General features: G+C 41.8%; 1 protein-coding gene across 10 annotated transcripts in view; it reads left to right on the forward strand.

Moving 5' to 3' along the window:
* PXK (PX domain containing serine/threonine kinase like) overlaps positions 1 to 15,634 on the forward strand; it is a 96,380-nt gene that overhangs the window by 40,068 nt on the left and 40,678 nt on the right. For 9 of the 10 annotated variants that reach the window (XM_021672388.2, XM_021672389.2, XM_021672393.2 and 6 more), the window contains one exon: positions 12,711 to 12,897. The exons of the other annotated variant lie outside the window; for it this stretch is intronic. In XM_021672388.2, the coding sequence (XP_021528063.2) occupies positions 12,711 to 12,897 (187 nt within the window). The remainder of the gene's footprint in view (positions 1 to 12,710; positions 12,898 to 15,634) is intronic. 10 annotated transcript variants of the gene reach the window in all.

Here is a 15,634-nt window from a genome sequence, read left to right on the forward strand (position 1 = left end):
GAAAATAAATTCCTACTTTACACAAATAATGTGTGGCTCTAAAAATAAACTTTTGGGAATCAACATGTGATTTATAATTAACAGTCACCTTGCAAACAAGTACAATGTGCCAGACTTATCCTTACCAGTCATAGGAGGCTGATGTAATACCTCCTTTTCACAGATGAGGAATGATTACGTGGATTGCTAGCATTGTTCATTTAGATGGAGCTGGGACTCTGACTCTTAGGCTACGTAGTCAGCTCTGCAGATCAATATTCAGCAGTAACTGTAGAGACTCAGCCTTTTTCTGTTTAACTTTTTTCTCCTAAATATGTATTTAGAAATCCCTTTAAATGTTCCTAACTTGAGGGCCATAATGGGAAGAAGCATGAGCTGCAAGGCCTTTGTCTAGAAACACAGCCAGTATTGGTAATGTGGAAGGGTCCGAGAGGGACTTTGGCACCTTAGGCAGTCCTGGCAATACCAGCCATGTCTTCACCTGGCAGGCTGGTCTTCAAGTGCCTTGGATTACTGAAGACTATTGCACTCGTGTGTGGCATACCTCAGATTCGATTGGGAACATAAAACTCTTTAAACCTGTGTAAGAGTGCTTGGCTTATGAGGTAAAGGACTCAGCCAGGAGGGAAAGGACTACTCCCGTCACTGGTGAGATAGCCATTATCGCTCATTCTGAGTGACTTCTGATCTTGCACACAAAGGTCAGCAGGACCGTGGACTAGGAGGAAGAATAATACTTCTTTTCCTTCAGAAGGCCACATTTTGTTGATCAGACTTCAGAAAATAAGCACTTTGGAAGGCCGAGGTGAAGCATTCCTCACCTGAGGTCAGGAGTTGGAGACCAGCCTGGCCAACATGGCGAAACCCTATCTCTACTAAAAATGCAAACCTTAGTTGGGTGTGGTGGCACTCGCCTGTAATCCCAGCTACTCAGGAGGCTGAGGCAGGAGAACCGCTTGAACCCGGGAGACAGAGGTTGCAGTGAGCTGATATTGTGTGACATTGCATACCAGCCTGGGTGACAGAGCGAGACTCTGTCTCAAAAAAAAAAAAGGAAATAAGCATTTGTAGAGCCCAAACTTTAACCTTATTTATAACACTGCTGAAAGCATGAATGCCTTATTTTCCTTTTGAAGGAAGTGGCCCTAGTATCTGCAGACATTTATGTAATTGCCATACTTGTCATGCATTTGACACATACTATCTTTTTGTATTTTAATTTTAGTATGACCCATTTGAGTCTTCAGATAGAATATTGGCAGAGATCAAATTCTCATCGATGGGTTTAATTGGTTTTATTTATGGAGTTTAATAGCATCTTCTTTGCACTCAGCCAAGAGCTGGGCCTACAGTGACATTGTAGATGAGGCATCAATGTGCAGTTTATTCCAGAAGTGGATTTTCTCCTCAAGCCATCCTGTCCCCCATGCACTGGCCCATGTGACATTTCCACAGTGGTGTAAGCATTTGGGAATTAACACTGGCCTGCTAAGTATGTCTGCCTTTATGCTCAGGTGAACCTTTGCTTGTGTATAAAGGGGTAATGATCTTTATACAATATCATTCAGCCAGGCTGAGTAAGAATTGTGGGAGAAATTGAAATTGCCGGCTGGGTGCAGTGGCTCACGCCTGTAATCCCAGTACTTTGGGAGGCCGACACGGGTGGATCACGAGGTCAAGAGATTGAGATCATCCTGGCCAACATGGTGAAACCCTGTCTCTATTAAAAATACAAAAATCAGCCGGGCATGGTGACGGGCACCTGTAGTCCCAGCTCCTCTGGAGGCTAAGGCAGGAGACTCACTTGAACCCGGGAGGCAGAGGTTGCAGTGAGCCAAGATCATGCCACTGCACTCCAGCCTGGTGACAGAGTAAGACTCTGTCTCAAAAAAATAAATAAATAAATAAATAAATAAATAAATAAAATAAACTGAAATTGCCTAGAATTAGCCTCTGAGAATAGAGGGTGGGGAGGAGAGTTTTATCTCTCATTTGCTTATACTTTGGGGTAGTAAGGCTTACTCTCCATGACTCTTTGCTTATGGCCTTTTTAACATAGTGGATTTTATTTTTGCTTCAGTGTAATTTTATCTTTTGAAATGAGTACTTTTCAGTGTGCATCTTATTTCAAATGCAAATATCCCCATATATTGATGTTGGCTTGTGTTAGGCAGAATATGGCCAGACATCATTTTGGTGGGAGGTTTTGCTGGATTCAAGTAAACAAACAGAAGAAAGTACATACAGCTTTTTGGCAATGAAATAATTTCAAAACAATCTCCATAAAACAGACTGAAAAGACTAAAACCTCAGAATAAAACTGTGACCATGATTTTCAGTGTCCAGTTACCCTTTTGACAGATAAATGACTTCCTGCTGAAGAAAGATAAAATATACATATTCAGAGTTATCTGAGTCCAACAAGAACATGTCTAAGTGAAAAAAAGCAGAATGCAAAATTATACATCCCATATAATATAATTACATGATGTATTTGGAAAGCAGGATTGCAGGTAAACATGCCAATAATGGTGATTCCCAGGTGGCAGAATTATAGGTTATGTCTTTTTTTTTTTTTTTTTAATGTTCTGTACTTTCCAAGTTCTCCACAAACAAGCACATGTAGGCTATGTAAGAAGAAAAACAGAAAAAAGCTGCATTTTCCAACCTTATTTTTTTTTTTGAGGTAGAGTCTTGCTGTGTCACCCAGACTGGAATGCAGTGGCATGATCTTGGCTCACTGCAACCTCTGCCTCCCGGGTTCAAGTGATTCTCCTGCCTTAGCCTCCTAAATAGCTGAGATTACAGGCATGTGCCACCATACCAGCTAATTTTGTATTTTTAGTAGAGACGGGGGTTTCACCATGTTGACCAGGCTGCCAGACTTTTTATAGTGAGCATATTTTGCGAAACAATGAAGAAAAATCACCACGTTATTTTAAATGCACCGTCAAATTAGCAGCTATCTAGGGAGACACCACACAACGAAGAGAAAGAAGCAGCCTGTTGAAATGTTGGGAACTGGGCAGAGAGAGATGGAACTGTCTCTGTCCCTTAGACTTGAGAAGGAACCCATTGCCCCTTCCAGTGTTGAGATCTTGAGTCTATCATTTCTTCTCTCTGGTCTCACTTTTGCCGCTGAAATAAACGGGTTGAACTAGATGACCTTTTTTTTTTTTTTGAGACGGAGTCTTACTCTGTCGCACAGGCTAGAGCACAGTGCTGCAGTTTCGGCTCACTGCAACCTCTGCCTCCTGGGTTTTAAGCAATTCTCCTGCCGCAGCCTTCTGAGTAGCTGGGATTACAGGCACCCGCCACTGCACCTGGCTAATTTTTATATTTTTAGTAGAGACTGGGTTTCACCATCTTGGCCAGGCTGGTCTCAAACTCTTGACCTTATGATCCACCCGCCTCGGCCTCCCAAAGTGCTGGGATTACAGGAGTGAGCCACCACGCCCGGCCAAACTAGATGACTTCTAAGGTCTCTTATAGCTCAAATATTTTGTAATTAGAATTTTACTGCCCACTGTTGACCTTGGAGAGACTTGACTGTAATCCGGGGACAGCGGGGGATTGAGACAAATTGAGCATCTGTTGAGAGCTTAGAACTCCCTAGTCTATTGACTGGAATATGGTTGAAGGTAATTTGCAGATCATTAAGATCTGATGTTGGAAGTAAGGAGCAATGAACAGATTGAGTTTGAAAGTTTTTCCTCCAGATAAAAGCTAGTTTTCTTGAAACTGTGATATAGTTTGTCATATAATTTTCGGCTTTAGATCCCAATTTGAGAATCTTGCACTGCTTTCCATTTTCCTTTTTTTTTTTCTTTGAGACAGAGTCTCACTCTGTCACCCAGGCTAGAGTGCAGTGAGTCGAGATTGCGCTCACTGCAACCTCCGCCTCCTGGGTTCAGGCGATTCTCCTGCCTCAGCCTCCTGGATAGCTGGAATTATAGGCACCCACCATTGAGCTGGGCTAATTTTTTTTTTTTTAATCTTCAGTAGAGACGGAGTTTCACAGTGTTGGCCAGGTTGGTCTTGAATGCCTGACCTCAGGTGATCCACCCGCTTTGGCCTCCCAAAATGCTGGGATTACAGACGTGAGCCATGGCACCCAGTCTCCCCCTTTCATTTTCATTCCGCAGTTGTACATGGAACTCTGGAGATTACTCTGCTGGCTGTCTTGTTCTCTTTTTCTTCTATAAGGAACTCAAGAAGGGAATCCATATGGCATGTTAAAGAGGAAGGTAGTGAACTTGAGATGATGAGGCATCCTGGCTTGAAGTCATCAGTGTGGAGGTGTCTAGGAAATCAGTAGCTTAGAGACTTTATTATTCTATGTGTAGTATTCTTTTTCCCTCCCTTCTAATTAGCCATTGGAGTTTGAAATTTTATATTCTATAATTGGTAAGCAGTTTAGAAATTCTAGGAGAAGGCTGAAAGAGAAATTAAGTGTCTCTTGAACAATCTTTTTTAAGAGGTGGGGTTTTAATATAACTTACAGGTTGCATAGTTTGAGTACCTTTAGGAATACTTTTTTGTGAGATCTTAAACATACGGCTGGAAAACTACCTCTGGTCTGTCTGATATAGCAGTGCCATTATAATTGCAGCTGTTGGCAAAAGAGCTCTTTGTTTCACCTGATAGTTTGGAAGAACTGATGGGATGTCTGGGCGGAGCAATACATTTAAAAAGGTGAAATGACGCTTGACAAAATGGATTGGTTGAAGCTTGGAAGCCACAAAGTTCAAAACAGATACTTTATGAAATTCATTCTTACATCCCCACAATGAAACAAAAGGAGCCAGAATATTGGGATTTGAATCTAATGATGTCAGATGTGACTCCTTTCTGAGTGATGTAGATTCAGCAGGGGCTACTGCTGTGTGGTAGTGCAGGCGAATCTGTCGATACTGGGTAATGGTATTTTTAAAATCCTTGCTGCATATACAATCAGTTTGATAAACAAAAGAAATTTCTTTCTTTAATTGAAAAAAAGTAGTAAATGAACATTGTAAACATTTCACAGTAGAGAAATAAAAATTAATGAGCCAACCTGCTCCTAGAGATGGTTATTGCTAAGCAGTTGCTGTGAGTCCTCCCAGACATTTTTTGTGCCTGTGTAACCATATCCCAGGCTAAAACAGCAGATTCTCAGATAACATTGTTTTGTTCAACATTGTTTGGTTGTTATGTTGATGAGAAAAAAATCTATCCATGACCAAGGCTACTGTCTGAATGGAGTTTGCACGTATTTCTCTGGGTACTCCAGTTTCTTCCCACATCCCACAGACATACACATTAGGTAAATGGGCGTATGTGCATAGTCCCCGTGTGAGTGTAAGTGTGTGTGACTGCACCCTGAGATGGGGTGGGCTCCAGCCACCTGAGACCCTAAACTGAAACATTGTATAAATAATTATCTTGTTAAATTGGCAAAATCTCACCAATGCTAAGCATCATAATTGCCTTTTAAGTAATTTTCCATTTCTTCTGGATTCATTAATGAGTTACATTTTAATATCTACATAATTGCTTTAAGTAATGAATGTTAAGTGCAAAAATACACCAAGTTAACAACAGTTACCCTCCAAAATAATAATCATTATCTTGTTTTCATTAATCTTTCTTAAATTATATATAGGTTATAAGATATACTTATTTCAGTGTTTAATATTAGACAACTTTAGGTCTTTAGAAGTTTGCTGATATTTTTGTGAACAGAAATGTGCCGTAGGAAGTTAATTCTTGTCTATATAAATTAGCCTGGCTGGGCGTGGTAGCTCATGCCTGTAATCCCAGCACTTTGGTAGGCCGAGGTGGGTGGATCACTTGAGGTCAGGAGTTTGAGACCAGCCTGGCTAACATGGTAAAACCCCATCTCTACTGAAAAATTAGCTGGGCATGGTGGCAGGCACCTGTAATCCTAGTTACTCGGGAGGCTGAGGCAGGAGAGCTGCTTGAACCTTGAAGGTGAAGGTTTCAGTGAGCCGAGATTGTGCCATTGCACTCCAGCCTGGCGACAAGAGTGAAACTGTGTCTCCTAAATAAATAAATAAGCAAGCAAACCTATGGTAAAATTGATCTTGTTATTCATTTTGCTTTAAGTCCCAGTTTATAAGAACCTATTGACAACATTAAGTGATGACTTACAACACACACACATAAATGAGATGATATTCTGCAACTTCATAAAATAGTTTCAGGAGAGATACATCAGTTGTGTTTTAGGTAATATATTACCCTTTATTTATTTTTTTGAGACAGAGTCTCACTCCGTTACCCAGGCTGGAGTCCAGTGGCACCATCATGGCTCATTGTAGCCTCTGCCTCCTGGGTTCAAGCGATTCTCATGCCTCAGCCTCCTTAGTAGCAATTACAGTTGCATACCACCATGCCTGGCTAGTTTTTGTATTTTTAGTAGAGATAGGGTTTTGCTATGTTAGTTAGGGTGGTATCTTACTCCTGACACCAAGTGATCCACCTGCCTCAGTCTCCCAAAGTGCTGGGATTACAGGTGTGAGCCACTGTGCCTGGCCTACCCTTGATTTAATTCATTATGTGCCTGAACAAAAAAATAAAGTGATTGGCTTGGATGTGCAATCACTAAGTGATGTTTCTTTCTTCATACCTTTGCATTTTATTCAGCTAAAAAAGAAACTGCTATTAGATAATGCCTAACTGTATAAATGAGGCAAATGACATAAAATTTAATTATCTTATTTGGAAATGAATTATGCTGTGATAGAAAATTTACTTTGTGTATGCTCTGACATATTTTCATAATTATGCTTGAGAAATTGGCAATTTAGAATTTTCCACCAACCTTTTCATCTTGTCCAGTATCAAGTTCAAGGTCTTCGTTTGGCTGCATCATTGTTGTTTGAAAAATACAGAATGGAACAATTTCAGTTAGGTTGCCCAATTTAATGGTTTAGATTACATCCTTTTCTGAATTAAAAATGCCCTTCTCTTTAGACCTTATCTTCGATCAATACACACGCCACTGGACTGCTCTAATATAAGCATAAGTCTAGAATAGCACTACTCTTTGAAAGTGACTTTGCTCATTAAATTAAAATGCCAGTCTGATGCTTTGCTTTTTTTGTTTAAAAAATGAGCTCATAGTCCCAGCTACTTGAGAGGTAGGCTGAGGTGGGAGGATTATTTGCAACCAGGAGTTCCGTACATAGTGAGACCTCTCTCTCTCTAAAAAAAAAAAAGAGAAAGAAGACATTAAAAGTTTTAAATAATGTAGAAAATGATAGTAGATTGAGTACCTGTATTTACTTTTCCTCCTTCCCCAAACCACTCTAGAATAACAGTGAGTTGTTTATACATACATATACGCCCTCTCAAGAACAAACAGAACAGGAGAAGAAAAAACCACAATAAAACACTTTTTAAAAAAATTTTATTTTATTTTATATATTTTTTATGAGACAGAGTCTCGCTCTGTTGCCCAGGTTGGAGTGCAATGGCATGATCTTGGCTCACTGGAACCTCCGCCTCCCTGGTTCAAGTGATTCTCCCTGCCTTAGTCTCCTGAATAGCTGGGATTACAGGCACCCACCATCACACCAGGCTCAATTTTGTATTTTTAGTAGAGACAGGGTTTTGACATATCAGCTAAGCTGGTCTCGAACTCTTGACCTCAGGTAATCAGCCCGCCTCGGCCTCCCAAAGTGCTGGGATTACAGGTGTGAGCCGCTGCACCCGGCCCACAACAAAACACTTCAAGCTGAAAATCCAGTGGGTGAGAGCTAATTGATTAAGCAGATGTAGGAAGACAGAATTCTGAGGTGGGAAGCAGATAATCTCATTGGGTCTCAGTTTACATCACAGAACCCCTGGAAGGTGCCAGCATTGGTAGTACCAAGTGCTGCCCCCAGAGTAGTGTGATGGTCAAGCTAGAATCAGGAGTTGCAAGTCTGTTTAAGAAGCAGTCAGATCCCCAATTCTTCCACGTCCGTGCAACTTATGCCTGCCCTCCTCTTTCTAGCAAAAAACTAGAAATTTATTTTCTGGAGACAGTCAAACAGTCTTTAGGCTGGGAATGCAGGCACAGTTGAAAACATGTACATACGGCTGGGCACAGTGGCTCATGCCTGTAATCCCAGCACTTTGGGAGGCCAAGGTGGGTGGATCATAAGGTGAGGTGATCGAGACCAGCCTAGCCAAACACCGTCTCTACTAAAAATACAAAAATTAGCTGGGCATGGTGGCACGTGCCTGTAATCCCAGCCACTTGGGAGGCTGAGGCAGGAGAATCACTTGAACCAGGGAGTTGGAGGTTGTAGTGAGCTGAGATCATGCCACTGCACTCCAGCCTGGCGACAGAGCGAGACTCCATCTCAAACAAAGAAAAAAAGAAAACATGTACATGCTATACATGAGGACCCCTCTCTCTCCCTAGCGTCCTTCTTTCTCTCTGCTTCCAGAATTCTGGCAGTCAAGCCTTAGACTTTTCAGGCAGGAGATTGGAAGATTGTTTTGGGAGGAATCTGTTCAGCCTAAGAGGAAAGAGCTAAAGGTTTGTCCAGTGAAACAGCTGCATAGGGTCATCTGGTAAAATAAAGCCCACAGTAGATAAACCCCAGGCATTCACCCAGAGGTTCCAGTCAACTTTTGGTACTCCACTCTTGAATATGAGCTGATAACTAAAGGTCACCAAACTCCTCCAGGACGATGTTTTGTTTCTTATTTAAATGTTTTTATTGGATTTGGACTTCATTTTTTTTTTTTTTTTAAGACAGAGTCTTGCTCTTGTCCCACAGGCTGGAGTGCAGTGGGGCAATCTCGGCTCACTGCAACCTCTGCCTCCCAGGTTCAAGCGATTCTTCTGCTTCAGCCTCTCAAGTAGCTGAGATTACAGGTGCCTGCCACCCCACGCCCAGCTAATTTTTGTATTTTTAGTAGAGACTGGGTTTCACCATGTTGGCCTGGCTTGTCTTGCACTCCTGACCTCTGGTGATTCGCCTACCTTGACCTCCCAAAGTGCTCGATTACAGGCATGAGCCACCATGCCCAACCTTGGACTTAATTTTTTAAGGAGTGTTTAGATATAACTAGTCTGATCAATATTAGTTTATATATTTTTGGTAGCCCTTTATTATTATTATTATTTTCTTTTTTTTTGAGACAGAGTCTTGCTCTGTTGCCTAGGCTGGAGTACAGTGGTGCAATCTTGGCTCACTGTAGCCTCTGCCTCCCAGGTTTAAGCTGAGGCCTCCTGCCTCAGCTTCCCAAGTAGCTGGGATTACAGGTGCCCACCACCATGCCCAGCTAATTTTTGTATTGTTAGTAGAGACAGGTTTCACCATGTTGCCCAGGCTGGTTTTGAACTCCTGACCTCACGTTATCCTCCCACCTCAGCCTCCATAGTGCTGGGATTACAGGTGTGAGCCACTGCTCCCAGGTAGCCCTTTATTTTATACCTAAGGACTAGTTTACTGTTTCTCCGTGTTCAGTACTTAGCTCTGGTTAGAAATTTGCCACATTGTTCTTCTTCTGTTTCTGAAGCATTAGGGTTTCACCTGCTTGGTTTAAGTTGCTTCTTAATTTTCCTTGTGGATATGTTTTGTGGACTCTCTGTTTTTTCTAAACTTCACTGCTCACATCCCACAACATTGTCTTCCCATAATTCTGGCAGAAAGGAGACCTGGGATACCTCTGAAGTGTAGCCCTTAAATCCCAGTTCCTGTTCATACCTGACTCCCACCAAGAGAGACTTTTAAAAGGAACCACTGGCTCACTGCAGCCTCCGCCTCCCAGGTTCAAGTGATTCTCTTGCCTCAGCCTCCCAAGTAGCTGGGATTACAGGCGCCCACCACCATGGAAAAAAGGAACCATCAGGAAGCAGCAAGTATGCAGTGAGAAGAATGCTTTACGCACTTCAGAAAGATTATCTTTTGTCTTCTCAGAGAGATAGGAAATGATATTACATTCAAGGTGCTATTAAGGAAAAAAAGAATAGAAAAGAGTACTTACAAATAAAAAATAAGAGTAGACAACTATTTAGAAGTGTTGAAAGATAAAGGAAATACTCTTTAAAAAAAGAAAAGCGAAATACAAAAATTAGTGGGGTGGAGTGGCGCACAGTTCCACAGGAGGCTGAGGTGATAGCATTGCTTGAGCTCAGGAGGTTGAGGCTGCAGTGAGTGGTGCTCATGCCACTGTACTCCAGCCTGGGTGACAGGGTGAGAGCCTGTCTCAAAAACAAAACAAAAGCAGAAAATAAAAAAGATAAAATTAGAGGAATAGTCCAGGAAGTCCAACATTGAAAAAGAAGAGTTTCAGTAAAAGAAAGCAGAAGCATGAAGGGGAAGAAATAATGACCTAACAATACAATGAACTACCAAAGAACTTAAGGAGATTAGTTTTTAGTTTGAAAGGACTGAGTGTCAGCCTGAAGGATGAAAATGGACACATGTAAGTCACAAACCAAACTGAGGTCATAGAAAAGATCCTGAAAGCTTCTGGAAAAACAACAACAACAATAAACAATGGATAAACAATCTGTATGATTAGCTGTGTGTGGTGGCGTGCACCTGTAGTCCCAGCTACTTGTGAGGCTGGGGCAGGAGGATCTCTTGAGCTCAGGAATTCAAGGTGACAGTGGGCTAGGATCATGCCACCATACTCCAGCCTGGGTGACAAAGTGTAGACCCTGTCTCAAAAAAAAAAAAAAAAAAAAAAAGAGGCATCAATATACTTGAACCTTTAACAGCAGCACTAAACTAGAAGACAACCAAATATTCAAAATCCTGAAGAAAGGCCAGCACGGTGGCTCACTCTTGTAATCCCAGCACTTTGGGAGGTTGAGGCAGTCAGATCATGAGGTCAGGAGTTCTAGACCAGCCTGCTCAGCATGGTAAAATCCCATCTCTACTAAAAAGGTGGAGGTTGCAGTGAGCTAAGATCGTGCCACTGTACTCCAGCCTGGGCAACAGAGGGAGACTCCATCTCAAAATAAATAAATAAATAAAAATAAATTTAAAAAATTAAAATTCTGAAGAAAAATGTATTCCCAACTTAAAATTCCACATCAACACTAGCTATAAATCAAGTGTAAGGGGAGGATAAATATCCTTATATGCAAGGTTTCAAAAAATGTGTCTCTTGCTCTCCTTTTTAAAGCTGACAGTGGGTACATGCTACCAAAAGCAAGGGAATATGTACAAAAAAGGAAGATGGGGATACAGAATGGCGTTTCTCAAGACAAAGGCAAAAGGATCTCTAGGATGAGGAGGAAGGGAGGTCCCAGGATGCTGTCTTTGCAGCAGTGTAGGGACCGCCACTCCTGCTTGGAGCAGGTTGGTGGGCTCTGGAAGGTACTCTCCAAGAAGACAAAACTAATGCCTCTGTGTAACTGAGTGTGTTGAGAGAAGCCTTGCATTAAGATTTTTGAGTTGAATAGAAAGCCCCCCCCAAAAAAAAAGACCATACGTTGCTGTAAAGGAAAATTAAGCATGGCTCTAGCTCATTTGTGAATGTTATTTACCTAAGGTAAATGTGAATATTGTACCAAATAAAATTATAATATAATGATGTCAGGAAGATTAGGGACAAGATGTGTGTGAGATGAGGTCAGGATTGTGAAAGAGAACTTATTACTCATCTTCCATAATGAGAAATCTGTAGATAATGCCTAAAAATGAAAAATCAAGCCATGACAGTGTGAGCATTCCCCATTGTCAAAAGAACAGCTGAGAGACTCAAATGTGGCTGCCTTAGGGGAGTAGAGAATGGCCGTGTCACCTGGTGGCAGGGGTGAGGGGTGTCATGGGACTGCCAGTAATAATTTAAGAAAGTGAGTTACTCTTGAAATTATGTTTTTATGCAATTTTAGTAAAAATAAAAACATATTTTTAAAAAAAGTTCTAAACTTACTATACTTAGCTGGGCACAGTGGCTCACACCTGTAATCCCAGCACTTTAGGAGGCCGAAGCTGGTGGATCACTTGAGGTCAGGAGTTTGAGACCATCCTGACCAATATGGTAAAACCCCATGTCTCCTAAAAATACAAAAATTAGCTGGGTGGGGTGGCACATGCCTGTAGTCCCAGCTACTTGGGAGGCTGAGGTAGGAGAATTGCTTGAAGCCAGGAGGTGGAGGTCTCAGTGAGCCGAGATCATGCCACTGCACTCCAGCCTAGGTGACAGAGTGAGATTGCATCTTAAAAATAAAATAAAATAAAATAGCTATGCTTAATACAGTATTTTATCCATTCTAAAAGCAGTTTTTTTGTAATTTTTATATCACTGAAATTAGGATGCATTTTTTTTTTTTTTTTTTTGAGACGGAGTTTCGCCCTTGTTACCCAGGCTGGAGTGCAATGGCGCGATCTCGGCTCACCGCAACCTCCGCCTCCTGGTTTCAGGCAATTCTCCTGCCTCAGCCTCCTGAGTAGCTGAGATTACAGGCACACGCCACCATGCCCAGCTAATTTTTTGTATTTTTAGTAGAGACGGGGTTTCACCATGTTGGTCAGGCTGGTCTTGAACTGCTGACTTCAAGTGATCCACCCACCTCGGCCTCCCAGAGTGCTGGGATTACAGGCGTGAGCCACCGCGCCCGGCGGATGCATCTTAAAATCTATGTTGTCTTAGGTTTAATGAAATATGACAGGTCAAGATATTTGTATTGATTCTTATTTGTGGATGACATGAGTGTAACCTTTTTTTTTTTTTTTTTTTTTTTTTTTAAGATTGCAGGCCTAAGTCTACCTCTTCCTCCCAAAAAATTGATTGGTAACATGGATCGTGAATTCATAGCCGAGAGGCAGAAAGGTCTTCAGAACTATCTCAATGTGATCACCACAAATCATATATTGTCTAATTGTGAGCTAGTTAAGAAGTTTTTAGATCCAAACAACTATTCTGCAAACTACACTGGTAAGCGATGGAATCTGTGAGCTATGGTCACATGGCTAAAGAGGCCCTTGCTGTCCCTTGCTGGAGATAACATATGTGGGAAAAACTCTTTCTTAAAATGGGGATGTGTACACATTTGTTATAGCGTATTATGAATTTACTAAGATTTTCTTCATTGTAGTTTACTATAGATGTATAGGAAGAAAATAATTTACTTCCAAAATGTTTGTAAAGTCTGCAAAGAAAAATATGGAGGAGAAATTGTCGTATGTACTTATACTCTTGTCTTTATTGTCTTCCCTGACAGAACAGAGAGTAAATAATCCACAATAGGCTGGGCACCGTGGCTCTCGCCTGTAATCCCAGCACTTTGGGAGGCTGAGGCGGGTGGATCACTTGAGTCAGCAGTTCAAGACCAGCCTGACCAACATGGTGAAACCCCGTCTCTACTAAAAATACAAAAATTAGCCGGGCATGGTGGCACATGCCTGTAATCCCAGCTACTATAGGGCTAAGGCAGGAGAATTGCTTGAACACGGGAGGTGGAAGTTGCAGTGAGCTGAGATAGTGCCACTGCACTCTAGCCTAGGCGACAGAATGAGACTCCATCTTAAAAAAAAATTTCACACTAATGTATACAGTAATTTTTATATTAATTTTGACCTCTAATCAATACCTTGTATATATAATAATCTTAATTTGATTTGTATTTGGCTGTTTTTGTATTTACAATATGTTTTGTGTTTGTTTTTTTCTGGGAATTTAAACACAGCAGTGATTCAGAAGGATCCTTTCTATGTCTTTCTATTTGCTTCCTGAGACCCACTCAGTGCAAAGCATAGGAGATTGTTCTCTTCCAAATCTTTTCTGGTTCAGGGCAGCTGCCAAGGGACTGTGGTGGAAAGGGCTTCTCTTCCAATACCGATTACACTCAAAGCTGGCGTCAATAACCTTAGCCTGATGTCGGCAGAATGAGAAACTAAACATTTAATACATTCTTGTGTCACTTTGAAGAGAACAATAGAAACTATTGTTTCACCTGATTTGTTAAAGACAAACCATGCTTCAGAGACCAAGTGGAACTATGGATATTGTTAATTTCCTTGCTAAGAGAATACATCATATCAGATAATTGAGTCCTTAAAACATTGTTTTTGAAGTAATTAGAGAGAGGCACTTTTATTCCTATTTCATTTTTATTTATTTATTCACATGCATTCATTTACCAAAATATTCCTATTTCAGAGAGGCGAAACAGATGTCTACTTGGCAGGCACCAAGTTTTCTCCATAGTAGAATCACCTGGGGAGCATTAAAAAATTCTCATGCCCAGGCTGCATGCCGATTAAATCAGAGTCTCTGTGGGTGGAGCTTGTAGTCTGTAAAGCTTCCCGAGTGATTCCAATATGGAGCCAAGTTTGAAAACCACAGCCCTTGAGGCTTGTGACTCACAGTGTGGTTCTCTGACCAGCAGAATTGGCATCACTGGGAGCTTGTTGAAGGTGCAGAATTCAGTCCTTAACCAGGATCTGATTTTAACAAGGTCTCCAGGTGATTTGCATGCACATTAAAGCATAAGCCTTGCTCTAGAATGTACCTACCATTTTCTAACCGAAGTGCTGTGCAGGGCTAAGGAAAATGCCTTTCTGGAGTGTAACCAAGAGAAGGAAAGTTTATTTCAAACTCACACTTACTGTAAGTTACCAAATGGAGCATTGAGTTGTTACAAGGATTCCATTCTTCCCTCCACTTGCTTTTTTGTTCACATAAGAGAAAAGATAGCACAGATAGGACTGAGGCTCTAGGGACAGCTTGAATTCTGTCAAAGTAGCATCTTTTGTGGCTTTCATTTCTCATTGTTTCACCTTGTTCCCCAAACTGTCAGACAGCAGGCCATCTGGATTGACTTGTCAAATCAGCCCTAATCCAGACCCACTCAGTGGTTTATCTGCTGCAAGTGGTTCATTCCCTGCAAGTGGCTGCTAATGTTCTCCTAGGGGCAAGCATCAAGGTGTAGTGCACGTGTGCTGGGCAGTGGGGATGCTGGCACAAACACATGTGCTCCTTGCTCTCAGGGAGCTGGCACCAGAAGTACATTGAGTCTCATGGGGTCAGAGCTAAAAGGGATCTTAGAGCAGATATATCATGTGTAAGATCCCTCTCTTTTCATAAATGAGTTCAACTAAGGCCCCCAGAGAGGGAGGGCCCTACCCAGGATTGCACATTCGTGTGACTTTAGTCTGGTCTGAGTGTTTAAGTTAAATGCTGTGTGGCTCCTGGAAGGTTGTCTATTCTGACAGTTGTCAGTTCTCCACTTTTTCTGTACCTCCCCACATGCTGTTACTGTCTTTGACCTCCACTCCCTGACCTCCACCCCCCAGCCTCCATCATGGTAGAGGGTCAGGAGTCCAGAGCAGATGTGGGCAGGGGTATAAAAAGACCACCAGAAACTCCTGCCAGAACCTGCAGTGGCCGCTATTCAGAAGGCACGATCCCATAAACAATAGGTGATGGATGCTGTTTTCAGAGAGATGGTGATTTATTTTCCCCTTTGAATGAAATGTCAGAATTTGTCTAGCCTCGAGGCTGACATACCAGCCACTTCAGGAAAGGGAAGTACAGGCCTCCACCTCTATGCCAGCTTGACAGGACCATTCCCGAGATTCATAGCATGGCCCACAGTTCTCTGAGCACACCCTGCACACCTCCCACCTTGTGGCACTTCTCTAAGCAGGGCCAGTTTTCCCTGGTTTGTTTT

Source organism: Aotus nancymaae, unplaced genomic scaffold (genome assembly GCF_030222135.1).
Source record: "Aotus nancymaae isolate 86718 unplaced genomic scaffold, 86718_ANA_hifiasm-v0.15.2.pri h1tg000067l, whole genome shotgun sequence".
NCBI lineage: Eukaryota > Metazoa > Chordata > Mammalia > Primates > Aotidae > Aotus > Aotus nancymaae.